The 27,995-nt window shown below is 42.8% G+C and overlaps 1 protein-coding gene across 1 annotated transcript in view; it reads right to left on the bottom strand.

The window, feature by feature from the left end:
• The window catches only part of SHC4 (SHC adaptor protein 4), a 123,841-nt gene extending 96,962 nt beyond the window's left edge, over window positions 1-26,879 (bottom strand). Inside the window, exon 1 of the mRNA XM_043472045.1 lies at window positions 25,405-26,879. Coding sequence (XP_043327980.1) covers window positions 25,405-25,989 — 585 coding nt within the window. The 5' untranslated portion in view covers window positions 25,990-26,879. The remainder of the gene's footprint in view (window positions 1-25,404) is intronic.
• Window positions 26,880-27,995: the final 1,116 nt, after the last annotated feature.

Genomic DNA, 27,995 nt, shown 5'->3' with positions numbered 1-27,995 from the left:
GTTATTTGAGCCTTTGTGACAACCTAATCCAAAGTGATACAGAGGCCTCTTAACCTGTGCTTTGCAAATGGCAGCCAAGGAGTCAGGGTTCCTCTGAGGTCCCTTCCTACCAAATGAGAGCTCTGTGAAAACTTTAGGACTAGAATCAGTTCAGTAGTCCTTAAATAAATTTTCCTATATACCAGCAGAAGTAACATTTTAATTCCTATTACCAAAAGGCAGAGCCTTTACAATAACACTTTAAATGGAAGTCTCATCCTTGACTACTGTAAATGTCCTAAACATGGCTGAGAATACAGAAGTAAATGCCCAGAGAGATGTTTTAAAATTAAGTTAACACTAAAGTTTATGTTTGTGTTTTTCTCTTAGGAAAGCACCTCAATCCTTTACTCAGAGCCTGTTTACTCTCCTTTTTTTAATATGGAAATTTATTTATTCAAATTTTATTTAGCCAATATTAATTGAGCTCCTATTTCAAGACAGACAATAATAAATAAAAATAATAAATATAAACAAAAAATAAATAAAAACAAAAATAAATTAAAAAATAAAAAGCTAAAATTGAGCATAACTATATCAACCAGAAATGGTCATTATTAACATGTTGGTTATTTTATTCCTTTTGATAATGTATATACTGTATAAAAATATTTTCAATGCCATTTTAAAAGTAACTTTCTATCCTGAGATTTTCAGTTAACATTATCTCATAAATTCAATTATATTATAATTTTATAATTATACCATAATTTCAATTTAGCATTATATTATAACCTGTGTCTCAAATTATTAAAAAAAATCCAAAATATGATTTTTAATTACTTCACAGTAGCTATATTTGTCAGCTGTTACATCAATGGGGCTTCCCAAGTGGCTTGGTGGTAAAAGAATCCACCTGCCAATATAGGAGATGAAGGAGACAGAAGCTCAATCCTTGGGTCAGGAAGATCCCCTGAAGAGGAAATGGCAACTCACTCCAGTATCTTGTCTGAAAATTCCACAGACTGAGGAGCCTAGTGGCTGCAATCCATGGGATCACAAAGAGTCAGACACGACTGAACACACACACAAAAATACATTGCCTCAATAATGTTGTTAACAAACCACTCTAAAACGTTGTGGCTTATAACAAACATTTAAATCTTATAATTACAGATCTGTGGATAGGTTGCGGTAGCTATCCTCCAAGCTATGAAACGACTGGATATAGCTGCAGGTTTTGAAATTAGATTTGAATCTGCTCCATGGCCCCCTTATTCTCAGAGCCCCTTAACTCTTGATTTAGATATACTTGTAAAAGGTAGCCTTCTCAGGAGCTCAAAAACCCACACTGAAGTTTTGGGTTCTGGAAACAGGCTCATCATCAAAAGCAAAGAGTGACAGCTGACTAAGTGAAAGAATCTGAAAAATTGTAAAGGAAAAAGAAAAAAAGACATACAAATTTTAAAAGCTCAGCCATATGGGGACTTGGAGTTCAAGACAACCAGCACATCACATTCATTAACTTCTGAGGCCCTTGTTCCCAGCACAGTTCAGTTCAGTCACTCGGTCATGTCCAACTCTTTGCAACCCCGTGAACCGCAGCACACCAGGCCTCCCTGTCCATCACCAATTCCCAGAGTTCACCCAAACCCATGTCCATTGAGTCGGTGATACCATCCAACCATCTCACCCTCTATTGTCCCCTTCTCCTCCTGCCCTCAATCTTTCCCAGCATCAGGGTCTTTTCAAATGCATCAACTCTTCACGTCAGGTGGCCAAAGTCTTGGAGTTTCAGCTTCAACATCAGTCCTTCCAATCAACACCCAGGACTGATCTCCTTTAGGATGGACTGATTGGATCTCCTTGCAGCCCAAGGGACTCTCAAAAGTCTTCTCCAACACCACAGTTTAAAAGCTTCCATTCTTCAGAGCTCAGTTTTCTTTATAGTCCAACTCTCACATCCATACATGACCACTGGAAAAACCATAGCCTTGACTAGATGGACCTTTGTTGACAAAGTAATGTCTCTGCCTTTTAATATGCTGTCTAGGTTGGTCATAACTTTCCTGCCAAGGAGTAAGTGTCTTTTCATTTCATGGCTGCAATCACCATCTGCTGTGATTTTGGAGCCCCAAAAAATAAAGTCAGCCACTGTTTCCACTGTTTCCCCATCTATTTGCCATGAAGTGATGGGACCTGATGCCATGATCTTAGTTTTCTGAATGCTGAGTTTTAAGCCAGCTTTTTCACTCTCCTCTTTCACTGTCATCAAGAGGCTCTTTAGTTCTTCTTCACTTTCTGCCATAAGGGTGGTGTCATCTGCATCTCTGAGGTTATTGATATTTCTCCCGGCAATCTTGATTCCAGCTTCTGCTTCTTCCAGCCCAGCGTTTCTCATGATGTACTCTGCATATAAGTTAAATAAGTAGGGTGACAATATACAGCCTTGACGTACTCCTTTTCCTACTTGGAACCAGTCTGTTGTTCCATGTCCAGTTCTAACTGTTGCTTCCTGACCTGCATACAGGTTTCTCAAGAGGCAGGTCAGGAGGTCTGGTATTCCCATCTCTTTCAGAATTTTCCACAGTTTATTGTGATCCACACAGTCAAAGGCTTTGGCATAGTCAATAAAGCAGAAATAGATGTTTTTCTGGAATTCTCTTGCTTTTTCGAAGATCCAGCGGATGTTGGCAATTTGATCTCTGGTTCCTCTGCCTTTTACAAAACCAGCTTGAACCTCTGGAAGTTCACGGTTCACGAATTGATGAAGCCTGGCTTGGAGAATTTTGAGCATTACTTTACTAGCGTGTGAGATGAGTGCAATTGTGCAGTAGTTTGAGCATTCTTTGGCATTGCCTTTCTTTGGGATTAGAATGAAAACTGACCTTTTCCAGTCCTGTGGCCACTGCTAACTTTTCCAAATTTGCTGTCATATTAGTGTAGAACTTTCACAGCATCATCTTTCAGGATTTGAAATAGCTCAACTGGAATTCCATCACCTCCACGAGCTTTGTTCATAGTGATGTTTTCTAAGGCCCATTTGATTTCGCATTCCAAGATGTCTGGCTCTAAGTGAGTGATCACACCAGCGTGATTATCTGGGTCATGAAGACCTTTTTTGTACAGTTCTTCTGTGTATTCTTGCCACCTCTTCTTAATATCTTCTGCTTCTGTTAGGTCTCTACCATTTCTGTCCTTTATTGAGCCCATCTTTGCATGAAATGTTCCCTTGCTATCTCTAATTTTCTAGAAGAGATCTCTAGTCTTTCCCATTCTATTGTTTTCTTCTACTTCTTTACATTGACCACTGAGGAAGGCTTTCTTATCTGTCCTTGCTGTTCTTTGGAACTCTGCACTCAAATGGGTATATCTTTCCTCTTCTCCTTTGCTTTTTGCTTCCCTTCTTTTCACAGCTATTTGTAAGGCCTCCTCAGACAGCCATTTTGCTTTTTTGCATTTCTTTTTCTTGGGGATGGTCTTGATTCCTGTCTCTTGTACAATGTCACAAACCTCTGTCCATAGTTCATCAGGCACTCTATCAGATCTAGTCCCTTAAATCTATTTCTCACTTCCACTGTATAGTCATAAGGGATTTGATTTAGGTCATACCTGAATGGTCTAGTGGTTTTCTCCACTTTTTTCAATTTCAGTCTGGATTTGGCAATAAGGAGTTCATGATCTGAGCCACAGTCAGCTCCCAGTCTTGTTTTTGCTAACTATATAGAGCTTCTCCATCTTTGGCTGCAAAAAATATAATCAATCTGATTTCAATGTCGACCATCTGGTGATGTCCATGTGTAGAGTCTTCTCTTGTGTTGTCGGAAGAGGGTGTTTGCCGTGACCAGTGTGTTCTCTTGGCAGACCTCTATTAGCCTTTGCCCTGCTTCATTCTGTTCCAAGGCCAAATTTGCCTGTTACTGCAGGTCTTTCTTGACTTCCTACTTTTGCATTCCAGTCCCCTATAATGAAAAGGACATCTTTTTTGAGTATTAGTTCTAGAAGGTCTTGTAGGTCTTCATAGAACTGTTCAACTTTAGCTTCTTCAATGTTACTGGTCGGGGCATAGACTTGGATTACCATGATATTGAATGGTTTGCCTTGGAAACGAACAGAGATCATTCTGTTGTTTTTGAGATTGCATCCAAGTACTGCATTTTGGACTCTTTTGTTGACTATAATGGCTATTCCATTTCTTCTAAGGGATTCCTGCCTCAGTAGTAGATATAATGGTCATCTGAGTTAAATTCACCCATTCCAGTCCATCTTAGTTCACTGATTCCTAGAATGTCGATGTTCAGTCTTGTCATCTCCTGTTTGACCACTTCCAATTTGCCTTGATTCATGGACCTAACATTCCAGGTTCCTATGCAATATTGCTCTTTACAGCATCGGACCTTGCTTCTATCACCAGTCCCATCCACAACTGGGTGTTGTTTTTGCTTTGCCTCCATCCCTTCATTCTTTCTGGAGTTATTTCTCCACTGATCTCCAGTAGCATATTGGGCACCTACTGACCTGGGGAGTTCATCTTTCAGTGTCCTATCTTTTTGCCTTTTCATACTGTCATGGGTTCTCAAAAGAATACTGAAGTGGTTTGCCATTCCCTTCTCCAGTGGACCACATTCTGTCAGACCTTTCCAACATGATCCCTCCGTCTTGGGTGACCCCACACGGCATGGCTTAGTTTCACTGAGTTAAAGAAGGCTGTGGTCTGTGTGATCAGATTGGCTAGTTGTCTGTGATTGAGGTGTCAGTCTGTCTGCCCTCTGATGCCCTCTCTCTGTGCCTACCGTCTTACTTGGGTTTCTCTTACTTGGACGTGGGGTTTCTCTTCACGGCTGCTCCAGCAAAGCGCAGCCACTGCTCCTTACCTCGGACGTTGGGCAGCTCCTCTCAGCCCTGCGTCCGAAGTCAGGGGCAGCGGCCGAGAAGAGCTACTCCATGTCCGAGGTCAGGGGCAGCGGCCGAGAGGAGCTAACCCATGTCCAACGGTCCCAGCACAGCACCACGATGAGAGCTCTGTTTCCACCAGGAGAAAAGTTAGGTTACATTCTAATCTGTGTCTACTCACAGATACAGACCCAAGAAAGCTGAAGACACACATCCACATCAAACCTTATACATGAATGCTCGCTGCAGCATTAGTGATAAAAACCAAAAAGTGGAAATAGCCCAAATATCTATCAACTAATGAACAGATCAACAAAATGTAGTTTATCCATACAATGGAATGTTACTCAGCCAAAAATAGGAATGAAGTACTGATACAAGCTACAACATGGATGAATCTTGAAGATATTATGCTAGGTGAAAGAAGCCAGACACAAAGGGCCATGTATTGCGTGGTGCCATTTATATGACATTTCCAGAACAGGCAAATACAGAAGACAGAAAGTAGACTAGCAGCTGCTAGGGGCTGGAGAGTGTGATGGGGAATGAGTGCTAATGGGTACGTGGCTTCTTTCTGGAGTGATAAAAATGTTCTAAAACCAGACAATGGTTATGATTGCATAGTTCTGAGAATATATTAATATGAAAAACTATGGAATTGTATACTTAAAAAGTGATTTTCATGACATGTGAATTATATCTCAATGAAACTGTTATTAAAAAATCAAACATAGATCTAGAGGGAAAAAGTCTGGCACTTCCTTCTCAAAAAATTTTTTTCAATCAGCCATCAAGCATCTCTGAAGAGAAAGAAGCGTATAATCTTCATTAGACAGAAGTTTCCATATAAAATATTTCAAGTTCTAAAAGACTGACTTCTAAAGGGAGAAGCTTCAGTAATCTGAGAAGTTCAGTGATTTCCTGGTGATGTCAACTAAATGAGCCTGACTTATCAGGATTCCTACCAGTAGTGTTGACAGCATCGTGGGCACCTCATTCAGAAGCAACAGCCTCCCTCTTAGCTCACAGCTCACTTAAACAGTCGGGTGATGACTCACCCGAGTTTCTGCCCTTTCATTTTTCAGGGTTGCTCAGTGTGTGTAGGAAGCATTAGCTCACTAGCAGGTGAGCCACCTTAAAACCGTTGTGGAAGTCAGCAGGGTATAAATCATAAATAAATATATTAACCGTGAGCATGCATATTACGCTTCCTGGAGGCCTCCAAGATCAATACTCACTCCCTGCCAGGACCAGGGGCCTCCCACAGTCACTGCCCACATCCCACCTCATCCTTCTGTTTCCTTCTCCTCCCTCCTTTCCTTTCCTCCTCCTCTTGCTCCTTCCCTTCATAGCTGACAGCCTAGTTAGAAAATCTGATTCTTTTATTTTCTGTAGAGAGATTTGGAAATTCACCACACCCCTCAATCCAGAATCTCTTGTACTTGCATCACGCTGGGGTTTGCTGCAGGGCTCCATCCACTCCTCTTTTTTTGCCCTCTGTGCAGTACATTCTGAATATTCCCTCCACAGAGCATTCCTATCACTGGACCAGGCACAGTGATGCAGTGTTTGAAGTCTTAGTCTTTATTTTCTCAGAATTTTGCAACCTATGACTGTTTGTTGTAAAACAGAAAGAATGTAAGATCTGAAACTTCCCTGGTGGTCCAATGACTAAGACTCCAAGCTGCCAGTGCAGGGAGCCCAGGTTTGATCCCTGGTCAGGGAACTAGATCACATATCCTGAGACTGAGTTCACAAGCTACAACTAAAGATTCTCAACTGAGTTGGCATGCTGCAACTAAAGATCAAAGATCCTGCATGCCACAACTAAGACCCAGCATATCCAAATAAATACAGAAATAAATAAGACCTAAGATCCCACCTCTCCCTAGCTTAAAATCAAATTGCAATTTGCGGGGGTTGGGGGGGGGGAAGAATGTTAAGATCTGGTGCTGAAGAAGGATTTCTTTGTTTTGGAGTGAACAGCTTAGAGCTACTCCAGATGGGTTAACATATTTTTTTTAACTCATCTCTGTATCTGAAGGGATTAAGAAGAGATACTTGAAATAACTCAGACAGGTTCTAAGAGTCCAGCATTATGCAGCCAGGCATGTGTGAGCTCCCATGAGCTGTCCATCCACAATGTGTGGTGATGGGGAGTCAGCAGTGGGGGTGGATGTACTACCTTGAAAAGTTTTAGGCATTTATTTCAAACTTTTAGTACTTCCAAGATATTTTATGTTCAAATCAAAAATTTTCCAAATATCTCTTCATTTAGCTTGAATATCATCTTTCCAATTTTAGTATATGTGCTGCCGGAGAGAGCACCTGAATAGCATCTTTAACACCCTTTCAGAAAACCAAAAGAAAACCAACATAAAATTACTCAAGTCTTTGGTCCAGGGTTCTCCTCCATCCCACCCGACAGGTTCCATTCCTGGCTGAAATACCAGGCCTCGCAGTGCTCCCCAGAAAAGTCATTCTGGTCAGTGGGTAGGAGGGAGAGGATCCTGCCTGCCCAAGATATCACCCCCGAGTCCGCACCTTCTCTCATCCATTCAAAGGTAATCACATATGATCAGTTTTGGCTTCTAGAAGCTAAGGCAAAGCTGAATGATGAAAGAGAAACCAAGAGCCTAAAATGATGTCATCCTTTCTAGCCTTAAATAAGCTAGTCTATATACTAAGAATGAACCAACTGCCAGCCAAAAATGCACACCAGAATTTATGTAATCCCAATGTTTTTTTCTAATAGAAATATTCAGAGAAAATCCCCAGGTTTTGCCTTCCAAAACAACATACATGCTCACATCTACAGACATGCCCCCACACACCGGGTTGAGTTGTTGCAAAGTGACTAGTATTAGTTAAGCCTCTCTCACTTCCCTTGGGGAAATGGTCTGTCTTGATGATCTCAGCATCCCCAGTTACAGACTACATGGAGGTACTTGTCCAAAGACTGCAGACCAGGATCCCCTGGAGCTGAGAGAAGCCGACTTGGGGAAGCAACTGAGCAAGTGAGGAGAGAAGCTGAGGGACAGAGGACCGCAAGCTGAAACAGTGCAGGGAAGTGAGGTCTCCCTTCAGGGCCAAGGAAGTCAGGGAACCGTCTCTCAACAGAGGAAAAGCCAGAAGCGTGACCCTCCTCTGGTACACTACACTACCACTGAGGATCAGCATGAACTGACACAGTAGGGTGCCCCAATCTAATCTACCAGTTAGAGCCCCCCTCCCGCAAAAAAAAGTGTGATGCAGACAGGGTGCCTAATATAATCTTCATCTGTGTTAACAACTATGTCTGTATGTGTGTGTATATGTTTTATATGGGCTTCGCTGGTGGCTCAGAAGGTAAAGAATCCACCTGCAATGCGGGAGACCTGGGTTCAATCCCTGGGTCGGGAAGATCCCCTAGAGGAGGGCATGGCAACCCACTCCAGTATTCTTGTCTGGAGAATCCCCATGGACAGAGGAGCCTGGTGGGCTACAGTCCATAGCGTCACAAAGAGTCAGACACAACTGAAGCAACTTAGCATGCATGCGTGCACACACACATACACACACACACATATATATGCAATGCTCAGGAAAAAAGTCAGAAAGAATGCAGAACAAACTTAATAGTGGCAAATTACCCTAAAGAAGGAGTGTTTACCTTTTACCTTCTGCATTGTTGGAATTTTTTCCAAAATGAGCATGTATTACCTTTGACGTTTCAGAAAACACAATAAAGAAAAATTAAAGAACTCAGAAAGTTAGTCCTCATAGCTCTTCTTCCCTTATTCTAGTCCTGATTTTTCCATTTTTAAAAAGTACAAATGAGAGAACAACATCATTTATCAGGATCCAGGAGGGCTTTGTATTCCTAGGAGCACCGAGCAGATAAGAGCTAAAATATATCCATTTTGTTGAGTATGGTAAAGAGATATGTAGAGTCAAATTGGTTTTTGGTAGAGTAGAGCATATTTCTTTTTTTTTTTTTTTGCATATTTCTAATATTTAATGTTAATGTTATTGCACCTGAGAGATGTATTTTTTCCCAAGTGACAAACTAAAGCTACCAAGAATAAATTACAACTGCCTGGGTTTCCCTGGTGGTCCTGTGGTTAAGAAACTGCCTGCTAATTCAGGGGACATAGGTTCAATCCCTGGCCCAGGAAGATTCCACATGCCACAGGGCAACTACACCCCAACTACTGAGCTTACACTTTAGAGCCTGTGAGTCACAACTGCAGAGCCCGCGTGTTGCAGCTACTGAAGCCGGGGCATCCTAGAGCCTATGCCTGGCAACAAGAGAAGCCACCACAATGAGAACCCCAAACACTGTAACGAAAAGCAGCCCCTACTCACCACAACTACAGAAAGCCCGTGAGCAGCAATAAAGACCCAGAACAGCCAAAAATAAACTAAAAAAAATTATATCTGTCCTTGTAACAAAGTTATTCTATGTGCTTAATTTTATAAAATGTCATGGAGATGCAAAGGGCACCCTATAAAATGCAGATTGTTATCAAGAGAAAAAAGGGTGGGCCTTCTTAGTTTCAAGCTGGTAAACATATACAACTGTGGAGGGAACTCAAATCCTGCATGTGTTTCGGTTTCTTCATAAAGGCAAAGGCTTAGGACCATAAAATAATTTCTAAATTTAAACTTCCATCCCCAGAGAGACCCTTGTAGTTGCTGATTTAGTTTCATCTCCTGAAAACAGGGTCTTGAGTAGGATTCTTCATGGACAGTCAGGATATCTGCTGTATTCCTAGTTGCGTTTTTTATTTCTTAGTTTGTCTTCGGACACTTTCTCTCTCTGTATCCCTTTCCCTATACAGAAACCTCGCGTTTGGAGAGTCAGTACAACAGTATTCATTAAATGCTGCCTGCTCTTCAAGGGCAAGATAATGTTGTCAAGTTTAGCAGGAAAAAAAGCAGAATGGAAAACATGCTCATTGATTACAACTATGCAACAAAGCATTTCCATGTGACAACAAAAAATTAGGGATCTTGAGACATAACAACAAACCAAGTTGCTGCACTGTTAACACACAATATTACAATAAAACTCTGTTAACTGGCTACCACTTCACCAACTTGCTGCAGCCAGCAGGTTACTGGAATGTCTACATCTGCTGCCACCATTTGAATTGTGAACTCACCAAGAATCCCACTGTATTTTGCCACACTTGCATATGGCAGCTGTCATTGCTATTGAAATCACATCATCCAAGTATAGTAGAATCACAGAATAGATGGGCATGAATCTGAGCAAACTCTGGGAGACAGCAGAGGACAGAGGAGCCTGGAGCACTACAGTCCATGAGGTCACAAAGAATAGGACATGACTTAGCAACTAAAAAACAACAGCAACAAGTAGATATTAAACAAAATAAAAATCAGTGTGGATTCTTTTTAAAAGGTTATAATTTCTCTAAGAATTACATCAAAATTTTGGAAAGACTTTACGAAGGTAAGTTGATTTTTTAAAATCACGTTAAATTAAATGTGTATAAGTCAACTCGAAAGGATATTTTAAAAAGTGAAACTGATTCTGTACTCAGACTGCTTTGAAGATGTGTCTGAGAACTCATCACACTCTAAAGAAATTGAAAGAGGGAATGCAGATGATAAACTGCGAGTAGAATTTATGCAAGAATGGCGAAAGGGGATATTAAGCATTGTATGTATAAAACAGAGAAAAGGCCTTGATTCAATAACACAAAAGCATATTTATATAATTTTAACTTAAGTGCTCACTTCGGCAGCACATATACTAAAATATATTAACTTAAGGGTCAAAAGTATACAGTATACGAAACATTTCATCAGAAAAGAAGCCTTCTACCACATAACATTAAAAAACACTTCATTCTTTACCACCCTCAAAAATTACCTGAAATCTCTCTGCTTTACCCAGACAGTTGTCAGATAAGAACACTCAAGTGTTTAGCTTGACTAACCCTCCCCCCAACTCTGCCTGCCAGCAGGACACCTCCCTCTTGTCTAGATGACTCTCCCTGACTTCAATGATGACATGTGGAGAAATGACTCCACATGTCAGCAATGAAACCTCTCACCTTCCAACTCTGCTTCTCCTTCTGTGATCCCCCATGTCTTTTATTGGCATGTCCTCCCATCTCACCCTAAGCCTTTACCTTAAAATTTTAGAGGTAAAATGTTGGGCTGGAATCTGTCCTTCCTCTCTGCCTCTTCATCAAATGTTTCTTCCACAGTGTCTCTACCAGTGTTTCTTTACTTCACTCCCTCTACCAAGACCCTCATATAGACACTTCTCACCTTGATTAGCTCTGCAATAAACTTTGAAAGGGCTTCCCCACCTCCATTCACTCCCTTCTCTAGCACAAATGAATCCTCATGCCTCTGCTTAAACATCTAAACTCTTTAGCCTGATATTTAAGGCCTGCTGTATATAATCTGGCTCAAATTTTACTATCCACTGATTTTTTTTCCAAAGCAGTCTCTACTTTAGCCAAACTGAAATCAGTGCTCTCTCTCATACATAACCTATATTTCCTCATCTATGTCCCCTCCATCTGGAATATCCTTTTTAAAAAATAATCCCCATGGTTAGATTTCTATCCAATCTTAGGGACCATTTTAAATGCCATCTCCCCTGGGAGCCTTCTCTGACTACCCAAATAGAAGTTGTCTGCCTCTAACAGTCCAGTACCCTGAAGTATCTATTTTCTATAAGTGTATATCTCATATTATGATGATTCATCTCCTAATTTCAATTGAAAGCTACTGTTGCAGAGTTTCACAAAGTGTGTTTCATTTGAAATAGTTCCACAAGAAGCCGATCATTAAGTCTGAAAATGCTGCCTAGTAGAGCATCCTCCTTAGAAAATGCAGTGGAGGTGGAGAAAAATGGAGGTGCACGAGAAACATCCTAAAGGTGGAATTGACTGGACTCAATAACTGAAGGCTGGGTACAGTGTGACACAGTGTGTGGTCCTGACTTGGAAAGTGGGAGATGCTACTTCCTGAGAAGGCAAGGGGAGAGAGTGGAGGTTTGGAGCATCCAACTCTAAGCTTGGTTTGCAGCAGTTGAATGTGAATATCTTAGTGGAGATAGGGAGTAAGAAGATAAAAGGCCAAACCCATGACTCGTTCTCAGTTCTCATCTTCCTTGAATCTTCTATGGGTTTGATACTCCTTTATCCAACCTCTCTCTCCTTGCAACTCTCTCCCCTCTCACCTTGCAACTCTCTCCCCTCTCTCCCTAGAGGACCCTGTCATCTCTCTATCCTGCTCATCAAGGCCTGTTCTTCCTCCTCCTCCACAGAGGACTTCAATGTGGCATGCCCCCCAACTCTTATCTCTCTGCTCTACACTTTTTGGTAGCCTTGTCTGTTCCCTGGGCTTTGATGTCAACAACAACAGACCCTCTCCTCAGACCTAACTATCCTATTTTCTTCTGGAGATTTCCACCTGGATGCTTTGAGGTCATCTTGAAGGCAGCACATGCTAAATGGAATTCACCCCTGATGCCCAGACCTTTCCTTCCTACTCCTGTCGTTATTGAGTGGATCTCACATCTTTCCTTATTTCTATTGCCACTGCCTTTATCCCCAACCCACTTTTCACCTGGGCTCCTGTTCTCCAGCCTGCCTTCTTCTGGGTCCTCTTTGAGCACTGCAGCCCATGTAATCTTTCTAAAACATACCTCCAAGTTTGTAATTCCCCTATTCAAAAATTATTCAACAGTTTTCTGTTGGAAAACCCAACTTCTCAGATACAACACAACTTTGTTATAGCACCAGCCCATGCTCTGATCTCTAGCACATACCTAACGCATCATCCAACCAAGTCCAACTGTATTCTCTGTTCCTCAAAATATATCCTCCACTTTCCCACCTCCGTGCCTCATCCTGTCATGCTCTTTGCCTAGAATGCTCTTCCTCCATCTCTGCCTATGGAAACTCCATCCATTTTCAAGACTCAGAAACCCTGTTTTCTACAATCATCTCAAATGGAAGGAGTCCCCTTTCCTCCCTCAATTCCCATATAGTTTGCTTGTGTCACTTTGGTGTCATCTATTAAGCACTGCCATATATTACAGGAATTTGTGTGGACATCTTTGTTCTCCTTTCCTTTCTGTAACCACCTCATGCAAGATTACATCTTATTCACAAAAGGTAGTGAAAAGAGCCCTGGCCTGGGAGTAGGGAAACCTGAATTATAGTCCCTGCTCAGCAGTTGATGAGCTCTGTGACCTTGGATCACTTAACTCACTATGAAACAGTACTTTGTAGTCAATGTATCAGTCTGAGCCTTGTGTCCAGGGTTAAAGGAGTCATGCTGAGAAGAGAGGACATGGAGGGACAATGCCTTTCAAGGTCCCAGAGTTGGCACTAGGTTAAAAAAAAAAAGGTTTGAATTATACATTTCACCATTCCCCAAAGAATGATTCACATAAATTATTCTCTGATGACATTGAGGGGAAAAATCTAATTTCTGGGGTTATAGCACACATGCTTTCTGCTCAAGCTACTTGCTTTCCAGCAGTTCTTTCCCTCTAACAAAAGGAAGTTTCCAACCCAAGACAGGCTCTGTTCTTAAAATCTACTTGTAAGTTATCTTTAACTTCTGAAGGCATTTCCCTATAGAAATGAAGGTATCAGTAATGGTAGATAACCCTGGTTAGGATACCAAGTCAGTGTACAAATGCCATTGAGCCCAGAAAGCACCTGAGTAAAGGTCAATTCTTCTGCCAGTGTGGACATATCTGATGTACAACTGACTCATAACAACATAGGGCCCTCACTCTCATACCCACCATCTGAGATCCTGATATGGAAGCCACAGCAGCATTGTTTGGGTGGAGGTGAAAGTGAACTATAATTTTAGAGAGTCTGTGGATTTAAGAGACCCTAAAAGAGGGACTTTCTTGGTGGTCCAGTGGTTAAGACTATGTGCTCCCAATGAAGGGGGGCCTGGATTCTATCCCTGATAAGGGAACTAGATCCCACATGTTGCAATGAAGATCAAAGACCATGCATACTGCAATTAAGGCCCAGCACAGCCACATAAATAAATAAATATTTTTTTTTTTAAAAAAGAGAGAGAGAGGATAAAGGAGAAGACCTGAGAAAGTTAGAAGTTACTTGGGTTAGATTTTTAGGAGTCACATGCTGAATTAGATGTTGATTCTTTTATTCACAATTACCTCCAAATGCACAGCCCAGGTTTATGCACTTTGTACCTGTGACTCAGGATTTCTCAGCCTCAGTATTAATGACATGTTGGGCCTGAGAATTCTGTATTTGGGGGGCTGTCCTGAGCACTGTAGGGTGTTTAGCCACATCCCTGGCCTCTAGTCTCCAAAAGCCAGTACTTCCCCTCCCCTTCCCCTGTTATGACAACCAAACATGTCTCCAGGCTTTGCCAAATGTCCCCTTAGTAGCAAAATCATCCCTGACTTAGAACCACTGCACAGCTGGACTCAGCAGAGGTTTCCAAATTTTCTGTGCATCAGAATATCATAGGGGGTGTGTGTATGTTGGTGTTCTGGCCCTCAGTCGTGTCCAACTCTTTTTGACCTCATGAACCAGAGCCCACAAGGCTCCTCTGTCCATCAGATTTCCCAGGCAGGAATACCAGAGTGGGTTGCCATTTCCTCCTCCGGTCGTAGGGGGGGTTGTTTAAAATGCAGATTTCTGGGGCCCCGCCTCAGGGATTCTGAACCAGCACATTCAGGATGACCGGGGTGGGGTGGGGGTGGGGGGACGGGGCGGGTGAGGGGTAAGGTCAAAATTTTCACTTTTAACTAGTATTTTCAATTGTTATAGTTGATGCTTGGCAAACTTTGAGAAATACTACAATGAAGATTCGATGAAGTAATAAATATTTTTCCAAAGGCAAATGCTTTTCCCTCTGCTGTACTGAAGGAAGAGGAATGCTGACTAGTAAAGAAATAGTAGGCAACTTTAGAGAAGAGGGCAGGCCTGCCCTGGTGAGTACATAGGGAAAGGCTTAGGGAAGAAAGTTCTACCAGGGTGGCAGTGCTGGCCAGGGGAGAGGATGCCAAAGGGAATGGTGAAAACACCAAAATCGAAGCTAGTCTATTTCTTTTTTTTTTCTTTTTTGCCCAAAGGCACTCCTAGAACTTTGAAAGTTCATTCTTCTCCCCTGACCTGAGACTTACCATGTGACAAGCTCTGTGCTAAGCTTTATACATAATTTTTTTTCACTTAATCCTCTCCCCAACCATATGAGAAAGCTTTATCAACCTTCGACATTATTTCTCTGGGAAAATTCATCATCCCAAAGAACTGATAACAAAAACCAACTTTGCCTGACACATTTTCACAAAATAGGAATGGCCTGCACCAGTCCTGGAGCCCCACTACTCTTGAAAACTCTGCAACTCTGTTAGGATGGGAAGAGACCCTCTGAGTGGAGAAGGCCACATCCCAGTTTCCTGGGTCTCACCCATTCCCAATACTCCGTCCCACTGCATAAAAGAAAGAAGCCCCACTATGGTGCCCAGGAAGAGGACATTCTCAGCTTCTCTCCCAGGTATTCCGAAGTGGAAAATAAAAGACAAAGTCACAGGTGGTTATGCAAACTCAGCCACCTTGCGGGGGAGGGGTGGGTGGCAGGGGATTCGGACAGATAGGTGATGGAAGTGAGTGAAACTGAGTGGGACTGTGGATCAGTGCCCACTTAGTCATCTGTTAACATGTGGGATGGCCAGCCTAGTGCTGTCAGCTCTTCTAAGAAGCCAGAAAAATCCAGAGTTTTATATGAACCTTCTTGGTTTTTAAAATGTTGGTACTGATCAAAAGAAATTTTTTTTTTTCCAATTTGACCAGACAAAATATGTCACTAAACTGTTGGTTTATGACCTCTGTGTTCCAGATTCTTTTCTGGGTAGGCACTGCCTGTACTCTGCCTTCTTTTCCCTCCCTCCCTCCCTCTCTCAATCCCATGAACCTCCCACAGGTCACATGATTTCCAATTCCTCCCAAGAACTGCCTCCAGCCTCATTTTCCTTCAGAATCGTTGGCTGCCAGTGTCTGCCCTGCCAAATAGGAACGGCTCCTTCAACTTCATTCCATCTTTCCCCAGTCTTAAATGTCTGCCCTCTTCTTCCTGCCCTTGTTCTGTGTCCTCCCTCAATCATCTCCTTGGAAGGAAAGTTATGATCAACCTAGACAGCATATTAAAAAGCAGAGATGTTACTTTGCCAACAAAGGTCCGTCTAGTCAAGGCTATGGTTTTTCCAGTGGTCATGTATGGATGTGAGAGTTGGACTATAAAGAAAGCTGAGTGCAGAAGAATTGATGCTTTTGAACTGTGGTGTTGGAGAAGACTCTTGAGAGTCCCTTAGACTGCAAGGGGATCCAACCAGTCCATCCTAAAGGAGATCAGTCCTGGGTGTTCATTGGAAGGACTGATGTTGAAACTGAAACGCCAATACTTTGGTCACCTGATGCAAAGAGCTGACTCATTGGAAAAGACCCTGATGCTGGAAAAGACTGGCAGGAGAAGAAGGGGACGACAGAGGATGAGATGGTTGGATGGCATCACTGACGCGATGGAAATGAGTTTGAGTAAGCCCCGGGAGTTGGTGATGGACAGGGAAGCCTGGCGTGCTGCAGTCCACGGAGTCACAAAGAGTCGGACAAGACCGAGTGACTGAACTGAACTTGTACATCTGAGTTTATGGTTGCAAATTTATACTTCCTTATCATCATTGCTATGCTATCAATAAATTCTCATATGATGCCCCTCAACAAATGTTTTCAGAAGTCCAGCTCTTTGAGGCCTCTTGACTTTCCCAAATATCCTTTCATAAAACTCTGTTTCAGATGCAACCTTTTAATGTAGTGGCTACTTGCTCACAACATTGAGGCCTGCATCTTTTGGTCACCATGATTTTGATACTTCATTGCAAATCTGACCAGACTACCCTGAGATCCAAAGCTTATAACTCTTAGGAGAGGGGAAGAGACGCCAGCTACCTCATACCCCTGCTCTGAGGAAGACACGTGACATGGCCTTGCCCCCTGAGCCCTGTGTATCTTCTAGACCACTCTCCTTATGATGGGACTGTCACACTGGGAAACAGGGATGCTTCCATCCAACCCATGTGATGACACAGTATGGTACTGGCTTTAAAGTAACATGAAAATGGAAGTGAGAGGAAAAGCCACATATGTGAAATGACCTCAAAGGGTTTTAGAAGATGAATGAAATAAGGTCAGTCCATGCATGTTGTACAAGTCCTGGTCCAACATGGACACGTTGCCACCCACAGGGACCTCCATAAACAAAAGGGTAAAACTGGCAAAGCCAATGCATTTTGGGCTCCTTTCCACTCTTCCTTGATCTCCTTTTCTTTCTCATTGCTTTTTAAAGGCTGTTCTCCTATCAGAAAAACATTTTTATTCTGATCTTTAAAAAAGACATGTATTCACTATTTCAATTATGTAGATATGTTTGGCATAGCGCATTTAGTTTGGGGAGTGAGAGAAGGTGAGGCAAGATAGGGGCAGAAAATAGAATGTTGGACAGATACACTACTATTTATAAAATAGATAACCAACAAGGACCTACTGTATACACAGAGACTACACTCATTATTTTATAATAAATGATAAGAGAAACTAATTTGAAAAATAATATATATATATAGATCACTGTGTTGTACACCTCAAGTTAAGATGACATTGTAAATCAACTGTACTTCAATTTTAAAAATAGAGTTTCGTAGATAGAACTGTGCTTCCCTAGTGGCTCAGATGGTAAAGAATCCACCTGCAATGCAGGAGACCTGGGTTCGATCCCTGAGTTGGGAAGATCCCCCTGGAGGAAGGCATGGAAACCCACTCCAGTATCCTTGCGAGGAAAACCCCCATGGACAGAGGAGTCTGGTGGGCTGCAGTCCTTGGGGTCGCAAAGAGTCGAACACAACTGGGTGACTAAGCACAGCACAGACGGAACTGGCAGTTGTTGTCTGGGTTCTACCACTAAGTTGCTGTGTGACCTCGGGCAAGTCATTTCACATCTCTGAGCCTCTTTCCTCAACTGCAAAATGAAAGTTTTGGATATGGTGATCTCTGAAACACCATCTTCCAACTAAGGCTCTAGTGGTCAGAGGTGAGCAAGGACTGGTCAGATCAAGAGATATGTGCAGTTTTAAAGAGAACAGGAACAATGGATCAACTATGCCAGGATTTTCCTAAGTTCTAGCAGAATCCACTTCTACATCCACTTCAAGAAAGAAACAGTAAGAAAATATAATACCCTCATTGCCAAAGAGTCAGTTTTAGCTGGAATTATTTCCTCCCACCTGTATGATGTCTCTTTTATCCAACAATAACTCCAAAAAAAAAAAAAAAAAAGGGAAAAAACAGCAGAGGCAGAAAGCCACCTCCATTAGCTGTGCACACACCACTAACCCACATAACCAAAGTCCCACAATTTTGCATAAACCGTTGGACAGTCTCTTCAAGGGTTCCCCAGGGTTAGAAATCTTCCACTTTCAAGGTTATTAGACTGCTGATGTATGTGGCAGGGCCTTTTTCTTTTATTACATTTGCCCAGAGAAAACAGAGAAGGGTAAACTGCTGGTACTCCTATAGACCTTGGATTGGATGCCAAGCTCCAGCATGGCCCCGCTGGCTAGACCAAGTAAGCAAAGCCATGGTCCCAGAGTACTGGCCACCATTTAGTATATGTGCTGCCGAAGTGAGCACAGTACTGGCCACCATCATTCACACTGGCCTGCCTCCTGGACCTGCCCGCCCTCTACTCCTCCTGGAATCCCATACTTGGATACTGTTCCACCTGACTCCTCTCTCACCATCTCTCTAAAATGTTGACCACCTGTACCCACGCTAGTGCAAGGTTTCTGCTTTACTGGTGAAGCCAGCTCAGGGTTAGCAAGAGGGTGCTAAGGGCATTCTGTCTCCTCTCTATTGAGACAAAGGTGTGAAAAGTTACTTCCTTCAGAAAAGAGATGCTAATCGAAGATTTCAGACAATGGGAGAGGGCACATGTGGTCTTAGGATCATAGATAGCATTCTGTTCACTTTTGTTTCAAATAAAAGAACATAAAGAAGTGAAATGACTCATCCCAGGTCACACAGCTGGCTAGCGTCAGAGCCATTACTTTAACCTAGACCTCACAATTCCTAGACCAGTGCTCTCCCACAGAAAAGACAGTTGGGGCAGACGGAACATCATAGTACCATGGACCACATCTAGTGTAGACAATAGGCAGTACTAGTCTACAGCCTCAGTATTAAGATACAATATTAGAAAAGGGAAGATGGATGGTGAGAACATACCAAGAGATTTACAAAGGAAGTAAAAAGATCGTATTTGCACCCAAAACTGATGAGCCCAATAGGCAAGAAAGTTTCTGTGGACAAACACACTGCAATAAATGTTTTGCGGAACTGTTATGGGTTGAACTGCATAGCTCAAAAAGATAAGTTGAAGTCTTAACCCCCAAAACCTATGAATGTGGCCTTACTTGAAAGTTGAGTCTTCACAGATACAATCAAGTTAAGATGAAGCCATAATGGATTAGTGAGAGCCTTAATCCAATGACTGGTGTCCTTGGACACACAGGAGAGAAAGACATGTGAAGATGGAGGCAGAGACAAGAGTGATGCCTCTACAAGCCAAGTAATGTCAAGGATTGCTAGCAGCCACCAGAAACTAGAAGAGGCATCGAAGGATTCTCTTCTAGAGCCTTCGAGGGATCATGGCCCTGCAGATAGCTTGATTTCAGACTTCTAGCCTCCAGAACTGAGAGAGAATAAATGTCTGTGGTTGTAAGCCATTTGGTTTGTGATACTCGTTACAACAGCACTAGGATACTAATACCGTCTGTGGAAATGGTTGCACTGGGTGAAGCTGAAGTGAGGAGACTGAAATCATGCAAATGAATGCAAGCAGGCAAGTTCTATGGGTTGGTCCTATAATAGTTCTCCTGCCCATTATGGTCCTTCATCTGTGCTACTCCATTTACGAACCTGCAGGACTGCCTGACTTGCTTGGAGGTAAGTGGAGAGGGTGGGAAGAAGAGCACTGGAGTGAGATAAACCTGGATTTGAATCTTCAGTCTGCTATTTACTTACATTGTAAAGTGTAGGGTAGACAATACACTCTTTGAGTCTCCATGTCCTCACCCTGAGAAAACAGCCTTACTCCGTGTTTTATTGTGAGAACTACTGTGCTAACCTGTGGCAGTTCTATCTGGATTGGTTTCTTTGCCTCTGATTTATTTAGTCTCTGAACTAAGTTGTAGGCAATCTGGGAACTGGATATGGGAAAGGAAACTAATATTTAAATATCTCCCACATGGAGAAAGGGGCGTTAGTGCCTGTAAATGCTGGTGTTGGGATTGCTGTACATTATATATGAAAGTTGCTGAGAGAGTAAATCTTAAGACTTCTCATCACAAAGAAATATTTTTTCTTTTTCTTTTCTTTTGTATCCATTAATATATGAGATGATGAATGTTCAGTAAACTTATTGTGGTAATCATTTCATGATGTAGATAAGTCAGATGCAGTATGCTATACATCTTAACCTTATACAGTACTGTATGTCAATTATATCTCAATAAGACTGGAAGAAGAAGAAAAACGCTGGTGATGGGGACCTTCAAGGTCATTGAGATCAAGTCTCTCATTTTACACATGAGAGCACTGGTCATGTCGCATATTTTCCATGCTCACCTTACACAGACCATCTTGGGCACCTGGGAGACCTCCACATGAATGTTTGTTGCTAGACAAAGTGAACTGGAAAGACCTCATAAAAAACTGAAATGTAATATTATAGTGGGAACACATGTCACCATGTGGCCACATTTAACAGACCTCACCCACCTCACTACTTTGCTCAGACCCAATCTGGCTGTCCATTTCTAATTTGGTATCTCTCAAAGAATGGTTTGCTAGCCCACTTTTCTTGAGAAACCTTCAGGCAGTTTAAGGTCTGAGCTTGAACGAAAGTTACTCAAAAACAGTTTCTTGGGATTCATAAAGTATTCTCAGCTGTATAACTGATTTTATATCATAAGACCAAAAAAAGAGTCATTTTTAAAAGAATATCTAACCTAAAGTCAACTTTAACTTAGAGTAGATGGCAAATTAAGTACTTATTGTTAAGATAAAAGACACAAGACAACAAAATTAAAAGCAGCTCTAACTATGCCATTTTTATACAAAAAAGAATACAATATCCTCCATCTCCAGCCAACTAACTGCCTGTCTTACTTCCCCTGCTTTAATGTTCCCTGGTACTTACTACATATGACATATTATATTTACTTATACATACATATTTACTTGTTTACTCAATCATGACTCAGCTTCTCTCACTGGAATGTAAGTTCCATGAGGGTTCAGATCTGGTCTCGTAATTCACTTATGTGTCCCTAAGGCCTGGAATAGTTCATCACACATTTGGTCTACAGTACATATTTTCTCAATAGATAAGAGAATGAATAAAACAGATTTGGGCAAGGAGAGGAGCACTCACATGATGTGGATAAGAACATAGAATATGTGGCCGTCTTTTGCAGAAAAGAGTTGCCCCTACGTCCACTAGCCATCAAGAATCTCTCTTATTACTGCACAGCTCATAGAGTGGCTATTATCAAAAAGGAAACAGTGTTGGTGAGGATGTAGAGAAAAGTGAACTCTCATACAATGTTGGTGGGAAATGTAAATTTGGTACAGTCACAATGGAAAACAGTAAGGATGCTCCTCAAAAATTTAAAAACAGAACTACTATATGATCCAGTAATGCCACTTCTGGGTATTTATCCAAAGAATTCAAAACACTAACTCAAAAAGATACATGGCTATTTACATTAGCCAAGGTATAGAAACAACCTAAGTGCCCATCAATGGATGAGCAAATAAAGAAGATGTGAAATATATACATATATACACACATGGCTTCCCAGGTAGTGCCAGTGGTAAAGAACCCTCCTGCCAATGCAGGAGACAGATGTAAGTTCATTCCCTGGGTCAGGAAGATCCCCTGGAGGAGGGCACAGCAACCCACTCTAGTATTCTTGCCCAGAGAATCCCCATGGACAGGGGCACCTGGTGGGCTACAGTCCATAGGGTCACAAAGAGTCAGATATGACTGAAGCAACTTAGCATGTATACACACACACACACACACACACACAATGGAATATTACCCATAAAAAAGAATTGCAACAATATGGATGGACCTTAAGAGTATTATGCTAAGTGAAATAAGTCAGACAGAGAAGGCAAATACCATATTAATTTCATTCATATGTGGAATATAAAAACCAAAATAAATAAAGCAAAAGAACATGTAGATACAGAGGATATAGTAGAGGTTATCAGAGGGGAAGGGGCAGGGGTGAAACAGCTTTGTAAAAGGGTCAACTCTATGGTGAAAGATGGAAACTAAACTGTTGGTGGTGAGCACATTGTAGTGTATACAGAAGTAGAAATGTAAAGTTGTACACATGAAATTTATAAACAAGTGTTATCATCACAAAATAAATTCTTCAAAAAAGAATATCTCTCTCACTTCTCTACTCTGTTTTCATCATCATCGAGAAACCTTTGATTTAACTCTTCCTATGCACATTTTTCTACAGATGAGATCACAATTTTGGTTTCCTTGACACAATAATTTTCACTATAAATTAACAGGTTGGCATTTCATCTTTTAAAATGAGTGCACATCACATCTAAAAGAATTCTGAGCAGAATCTCAACCAGGATGAAAACCGGTGGTGAAAGAAGCAAAGACTGGCACACACAGGGCAACTGGTTTCTGCTGCTAACTCTTCTTTTGACTCACCTGTGTGACCATAAAAAAGAAATCACTTCTCTAGTCTTCAGTTTCCTCATGGAGGCATTGAGCTTGATAAATTTTGAGCTCCTTCCATCTTTCAAAGCTAGGGTTTTATAAAAGTTAATAAATTAGGATTTTCCATGTATATTTGACTTCCTAAAAGAGGTGTCCACTGGTGTTTCATGTCACTGTCTATTGGCAACATAGTGTGACTCACATAGATCATGAGGTCAGCACTTTTCCTAGGATCCATCGTCATCACCAGGAAAAAGACACATGGCATCCTCATTAAAAACCTAAAATGCCAGTGGAGACACTCCCTAGGGAAATGGAGATCACACAGCAACTTGTCCACATTAGAAATTGTACATGTGTATGGGTGTGGGGGGCTGGAGGGAAGTACAAGAGGGAAGGAAAGGCAAAGCAGAAGACAGAGGATGTCCAGGTGATGGAAAGGCAGGCGCCGAGCATGACGTAGGAGAATCACATTCTCCCATTAGAGCCTGGAGGATGCTTAAGCTTGACCAGTAAGAAGTACCCACAAACTTTTAGTAGATACATGAAACTGTTTCCATGATGAGCTGTGTCACTGTGAGGGAGGGTAAGAGCTGAGTGTCCTATAAATTTATCTTCCTTGGAGGTTTTTGTTATCAATTCACCAAGGCTGCCTCTAGTCTGCTTTCCCTGCAACCCTTTCAGCATTCATTATTTTACTTTCTTTGAGATCTTAATTGTCTGTGTGTGATAGAGTTATTGGGCTATCTCTCAAATGTCTACCTTCAGATCAGACTACTCACCAGAGTGCTAGTCTTACACAATGGCTACCTACAAATTAGAACCACTTAGATATCATTAAACATAATGTGACCCTGTTCCCAACTCACTCTATCACTGACATCGCTAATCCCATTGGGAGGCTTACATCTGAAGTTATCTTTCATTCCTCACAACTCTATCAATAATCATCCACAGACACTATAAATAGCAATAAACACGCTCAGCAGTCTACTCGCTGCTCAATAAATGTTCACCCGTCTGTTATTTGTATGATGATCTGAAATGATCTGCTCAGTCATTCGAGACTGTTGAGGTTCTTTTCACAAAGACTCATATTCATCTATTTTCTCTCATCTTCACATTAATCCATGTTACCACCCCTGGTGCCTAACTAGAGTATCTTTCTTATCGACATCCCAATTGCTAATTTTTCCCTGCTTCACAAATAAATTCACAGATTGGTCTTTTTGAAACAACCTTCATCAGGTTGTAGTTGATTTATAAACCCATGAGGGTTCCTGTTTGCCAGTCAGAGTGTTACAAACTCCCTATTTGGCATTAAGAGCTTTGGTCAGCTGCCCCCTCCTCCCCAAGCTACCCGAGATCTGTCTGTAATTTGCCTTATTTTACTCATATTTGTTTGAGCATCAACTATGTGCCAGCCACACTCTCTACCACCAGCTACCCTCCAGCATTCCCTCTCTTTTCAGTTAAGCCCAGCATGATGCTCCCCTGCAGTAACCACAGTGATATCTGCCTTTGGACTTTGCTCCAGTTCTTGCCCTGCCAGGAATCTCCTGTTTTCAGCCAATAAAGATCTGATAGCTCTTCCAAGATGCACCTTCCCCTGAGGGTTCCTCTATGAATGAATCCCTGACCACAACAACCTTCCCCTTTTCCTGAATTCCCTCAGCATCTCACACCAGATATATGTTGCTAAATATTGTTCTCTTATTTTTTCACCTGTATTTGTTGGTTTCACTGATTGAAATTGTGAGCTCTAGAAGAACAGAAGCCAAATCTTCTTTTACTCAGATATGAAATGGAAAAGGGCAGATGCAAGGCCAATAAGGACCTTGATTTTGCACATGGCTCATGGACAAGGCCCCATGGCCACAGCGTAGGCAATAAAGACCAAAAAAATGTGAACCAAAGACCTAAGGCTACCTCCTAACACAAGACTAGAGACTCAGCCATGTTTGGAGAAGTGTTTGTTAAATGCTGAATTAGATTTTTAAAAACAGTTCAAAAAAAAAATAAAAATAAAAACAGTTCAGGTCCCTTATACACTATGTATTCCTCCAGCACAAAAATCTCTACTGAAACACAATGGCCAGTATAATTTACTGAGTCTTAATCACTAATTAGATTTGAAATTCTTGACTCTTCTTGTACAGAATGCTCAGTCCAGCAGAGACATCTCAGCTTTCTCTATGAGAGGTTGCCCCTACCCCTGGCAACTACCTACACTAACACGTAGCACCAGTTCATGCCCTTGAACCAAAAGTTGTGTGACTCTGATAAAGGCCAGATATTTGATATAAGACCACCTTCCTTTCTCCACCCCCTCCAGCTACACAATGTCTTATGTGCTTGCATGCTAAGTCTGCTTCAGTCATGTCTGACTCTTTGGGACCCTATGCATGGACTGTAGCCTGCCAGGCTCCTCTGTCCATAGGATTCTCTAGGCGAGAACACTAGAGTGGGTTGTCAAGCTCTCCTCCAGGGGATCTTCCCTACCCAGGGATCTGAACCCATGTCATTTAGGTCTCCTGCATTGGTAGGTGGGTTCTTTACCACTAGCGCCACCTGAGAAGCCCCATGATGACTTATCCAAACCTAAAACTCGGCCGGATAATGCGCAGCCCCTTTCAGAAAGCAGAGAATATGCCCCTTGCAGAAGGAGTGCAGAGAGGGAAATAGACTTACCCTCACATAGTAGTTCATGCCCAGCCCCAACAGGTGCTGCAGAAAGTGTCTGTCCTCTCTGTTCCGGGGGGTTGGTTCCCCAGGGCCGGGAAGTGGGCAGGCGTCAGGAGTTAAAGAGGTCGCCCTGTGCCCCAAGGGGTCCCGCTGAGGCGGAGGTGCTGGCACGGCCCTATTGAGACTGGTTTCAGGGGCAGCCGGGCTGCTGGGAGCCGGGTCCTGGCTTTCCTGGAGCTTGAGTCGAGGTACCTCTTTGGTACCCAAACAAAAGTTTTTCAGACTCAGCAAGGTGGCTGGGTTGGCCAGCTTTACGCTGGCCATGCGAGGGATCAAGGTGCACAGTGGGGTGGGGCTCTCCTGGGACGCCAAGGCAGCATCTTCAGCGGGCAGGTGAGGTGCCAGGGCGGGGTAAGGAGGCTGCGGCGAGCCCTTGCTCCCGGTCGAGCTTCCCGGGCTGCCTTCGTCCAAGGACGTGATGGACTCATTCCGAAAGCGGCTGTACTTGGCCCTGTGCAGCATCCCGGGGTGCCCGAAGAGTCCTACATATAGCACGAGTCCTGCCAGGCTGTCCTGACCGCGTTCTCGCATAGCCTTGGCAGTGCTGAAACAGGATACTGTTGCATAAATCGCCTCGCCGTCTGCTAGATAAACGGAACGGAAGACAAATGCCTCAATGCCCCGTGCAACTTGCGGCAGCCACCTCTCCAACTCCGCTCTCGCGCTCGCCTGCCTCGGCTCCGGGTCCTCGAGGGTAACAGCCCAGGGGAAAACGCCTACCCAGCTGATTTCGGTCCCGTCTGTGGCCCAGCGGCAGCACCCGGTGTTCTCGCCGGGGATTCCTTGCTGGGGAAGCTTGGACCCCGCCTCGCGGCGGCGAGGATCGCTCACCTCCTACTCTTGGGCACGGAACCGGGCGGAGAACCAGCCAGCCGGTCCCGCCGCGTCGCTGGCGGTGCGGGAGCCTTGCAGAAATATTTAGCGCCCCCCACCCCCATCCTCCCTTCTGCACACAGGAACTTTCAAACCTGCTCCCTCCGGTTCCCACAGGGCGGGGCAATGTCTGGCCTGTTAACCCTTTATTTGTTCCAGCGATTGTTCATTTAAAAAAGGAAAAAAGGAAATGTCTATATGAGCCAAAGGCCCTTCTGTCTGAGTTCGTTTCTCCTGATGGCTGCCCTCTCTTGGAAGATCTTGTCTTGCATCCCATCTGGGCCTCAAGCCAGCAGTACTAGTGACAGGCGCTCCTCCGCATTATTTCTCTGACTTGTGGTCCTTCCGTGTTCCTCAGATCCCCTCCCAGCCTGCCCACCCTGGCTCGGAGCTTCCCTCCCTCTCCGACTCCTCTCAGAGCTTTCAGAAGCCTCTCTGCAACAGAAGGCTGAAATGTGCAGGATGATACGCAGCGTGTTGAAATTTTTATGAATGAACTTTGCTGAATGAATTTCTCTCTGTGTGTGCAAGCTAATAAATCTGTGAATGAAGCTGAGAATAGCTGTAATTGACTGATGGTCTCAGGGGTGCTTGGTTTTTATCCAATCAAAGGGCAGCTTGATGACTCATGCACCATAAATATACTAAACTAGTAGCCAGGAGAAATAAAGCTGGAGGAAGAGAAGGGAGAGGTTTTATTCTGTGATAACAATGAAGGGGTTAAAGGGTAAAGCAATCTTTAGTATAAGTCATCAGTAAGCTGGGCAGCAGGTTAAAATGTCCATTTTCTTTTTTTGCTGAGATGGCTGGGAAAGCCAAGCAGAAGAACTAAAAATTAGATCCATTGTTCCACAGATATTAGAATATATAGTACACAACTCCTGTGGGAAGCCCGTGATGCATTCTTCTTAGAAACATAGTTCTTTTTTTATTGATTGCTGATTCCATCTCCCTCTGGTGCAACTTCCTGTACCTATCAAATGCATTCTGAAGACATGATGACAACTGCAAGAGACAGCACACACCAATCCAGGAAAGGAGCTGAGAAGGGGAAATGCAGGTTCTTTCTGGAATGGAGAAGAGGAAAGTGCTGAGACACAGAGGATGTGGAAAGCCCATAGCAGAAGAGAGAAGAAAATCTCAGCTGAAAGTTACATTTCTTGGCGGGCCAAGGCTCTTGCATCTGAAATTGCTCATTAATTCAAAAATTAAAACAAATCGGCTGCCCCTGGAGTCAGGGACACCACCTTCACTGTTTTACTGCCCACAAGACTGCATTAGGCTCAAGTGTATTTATGACTCTGGTGGCCTCAACTCCCTTGAGATCCAAACACAGAATTAAATGGTTACTCTTGACCAGCTAAAAATGCATCCTTGCTGACTTCCTGCTCCCCTCCCCCTGGCTCGCCCCAGAAATTCTGCACCTTTTCACATCCTGTCTGCCAAACCTGTTAGAATGGTTTTTCCTTGGGAAGGCCTTTTTGCATCTTCATAAATTTTCCCATCAATGTTCAGTGACCTCCTCTTTCTGCCATCAGACCACCTCCTGACAAAACTGAGGGGAGTGACTAAGCCAGTTGGACTCCACATCCTTGGGGCTGAGGAGACAGGCTCTGAGCAAAATCGTAAAAGCAAACTTCCTTTTTCTTTCCACCTCACCTCTT

The sequence above is a fragment of the Cervus canadensis genome, chromosome 6 (genome assembly GCF_019320065.1).
Source record: "Cervus canadensis isolate Bull #8, Minnesota chromosome 6, ASM1932006v1, whole genome shotgun sequence".
Taxonomy (NCBI): domain Eukaryota; kingdom Metazoa; phylum Chordata; class Mammalia; order Artiodactyla; family Cervidae; genus Cervus; species Cervus canadensis.
Note: the sequence above shows the minus strand (reverse complement) of the source record. Positions and strands in the feature narration are given on the sequence as shown.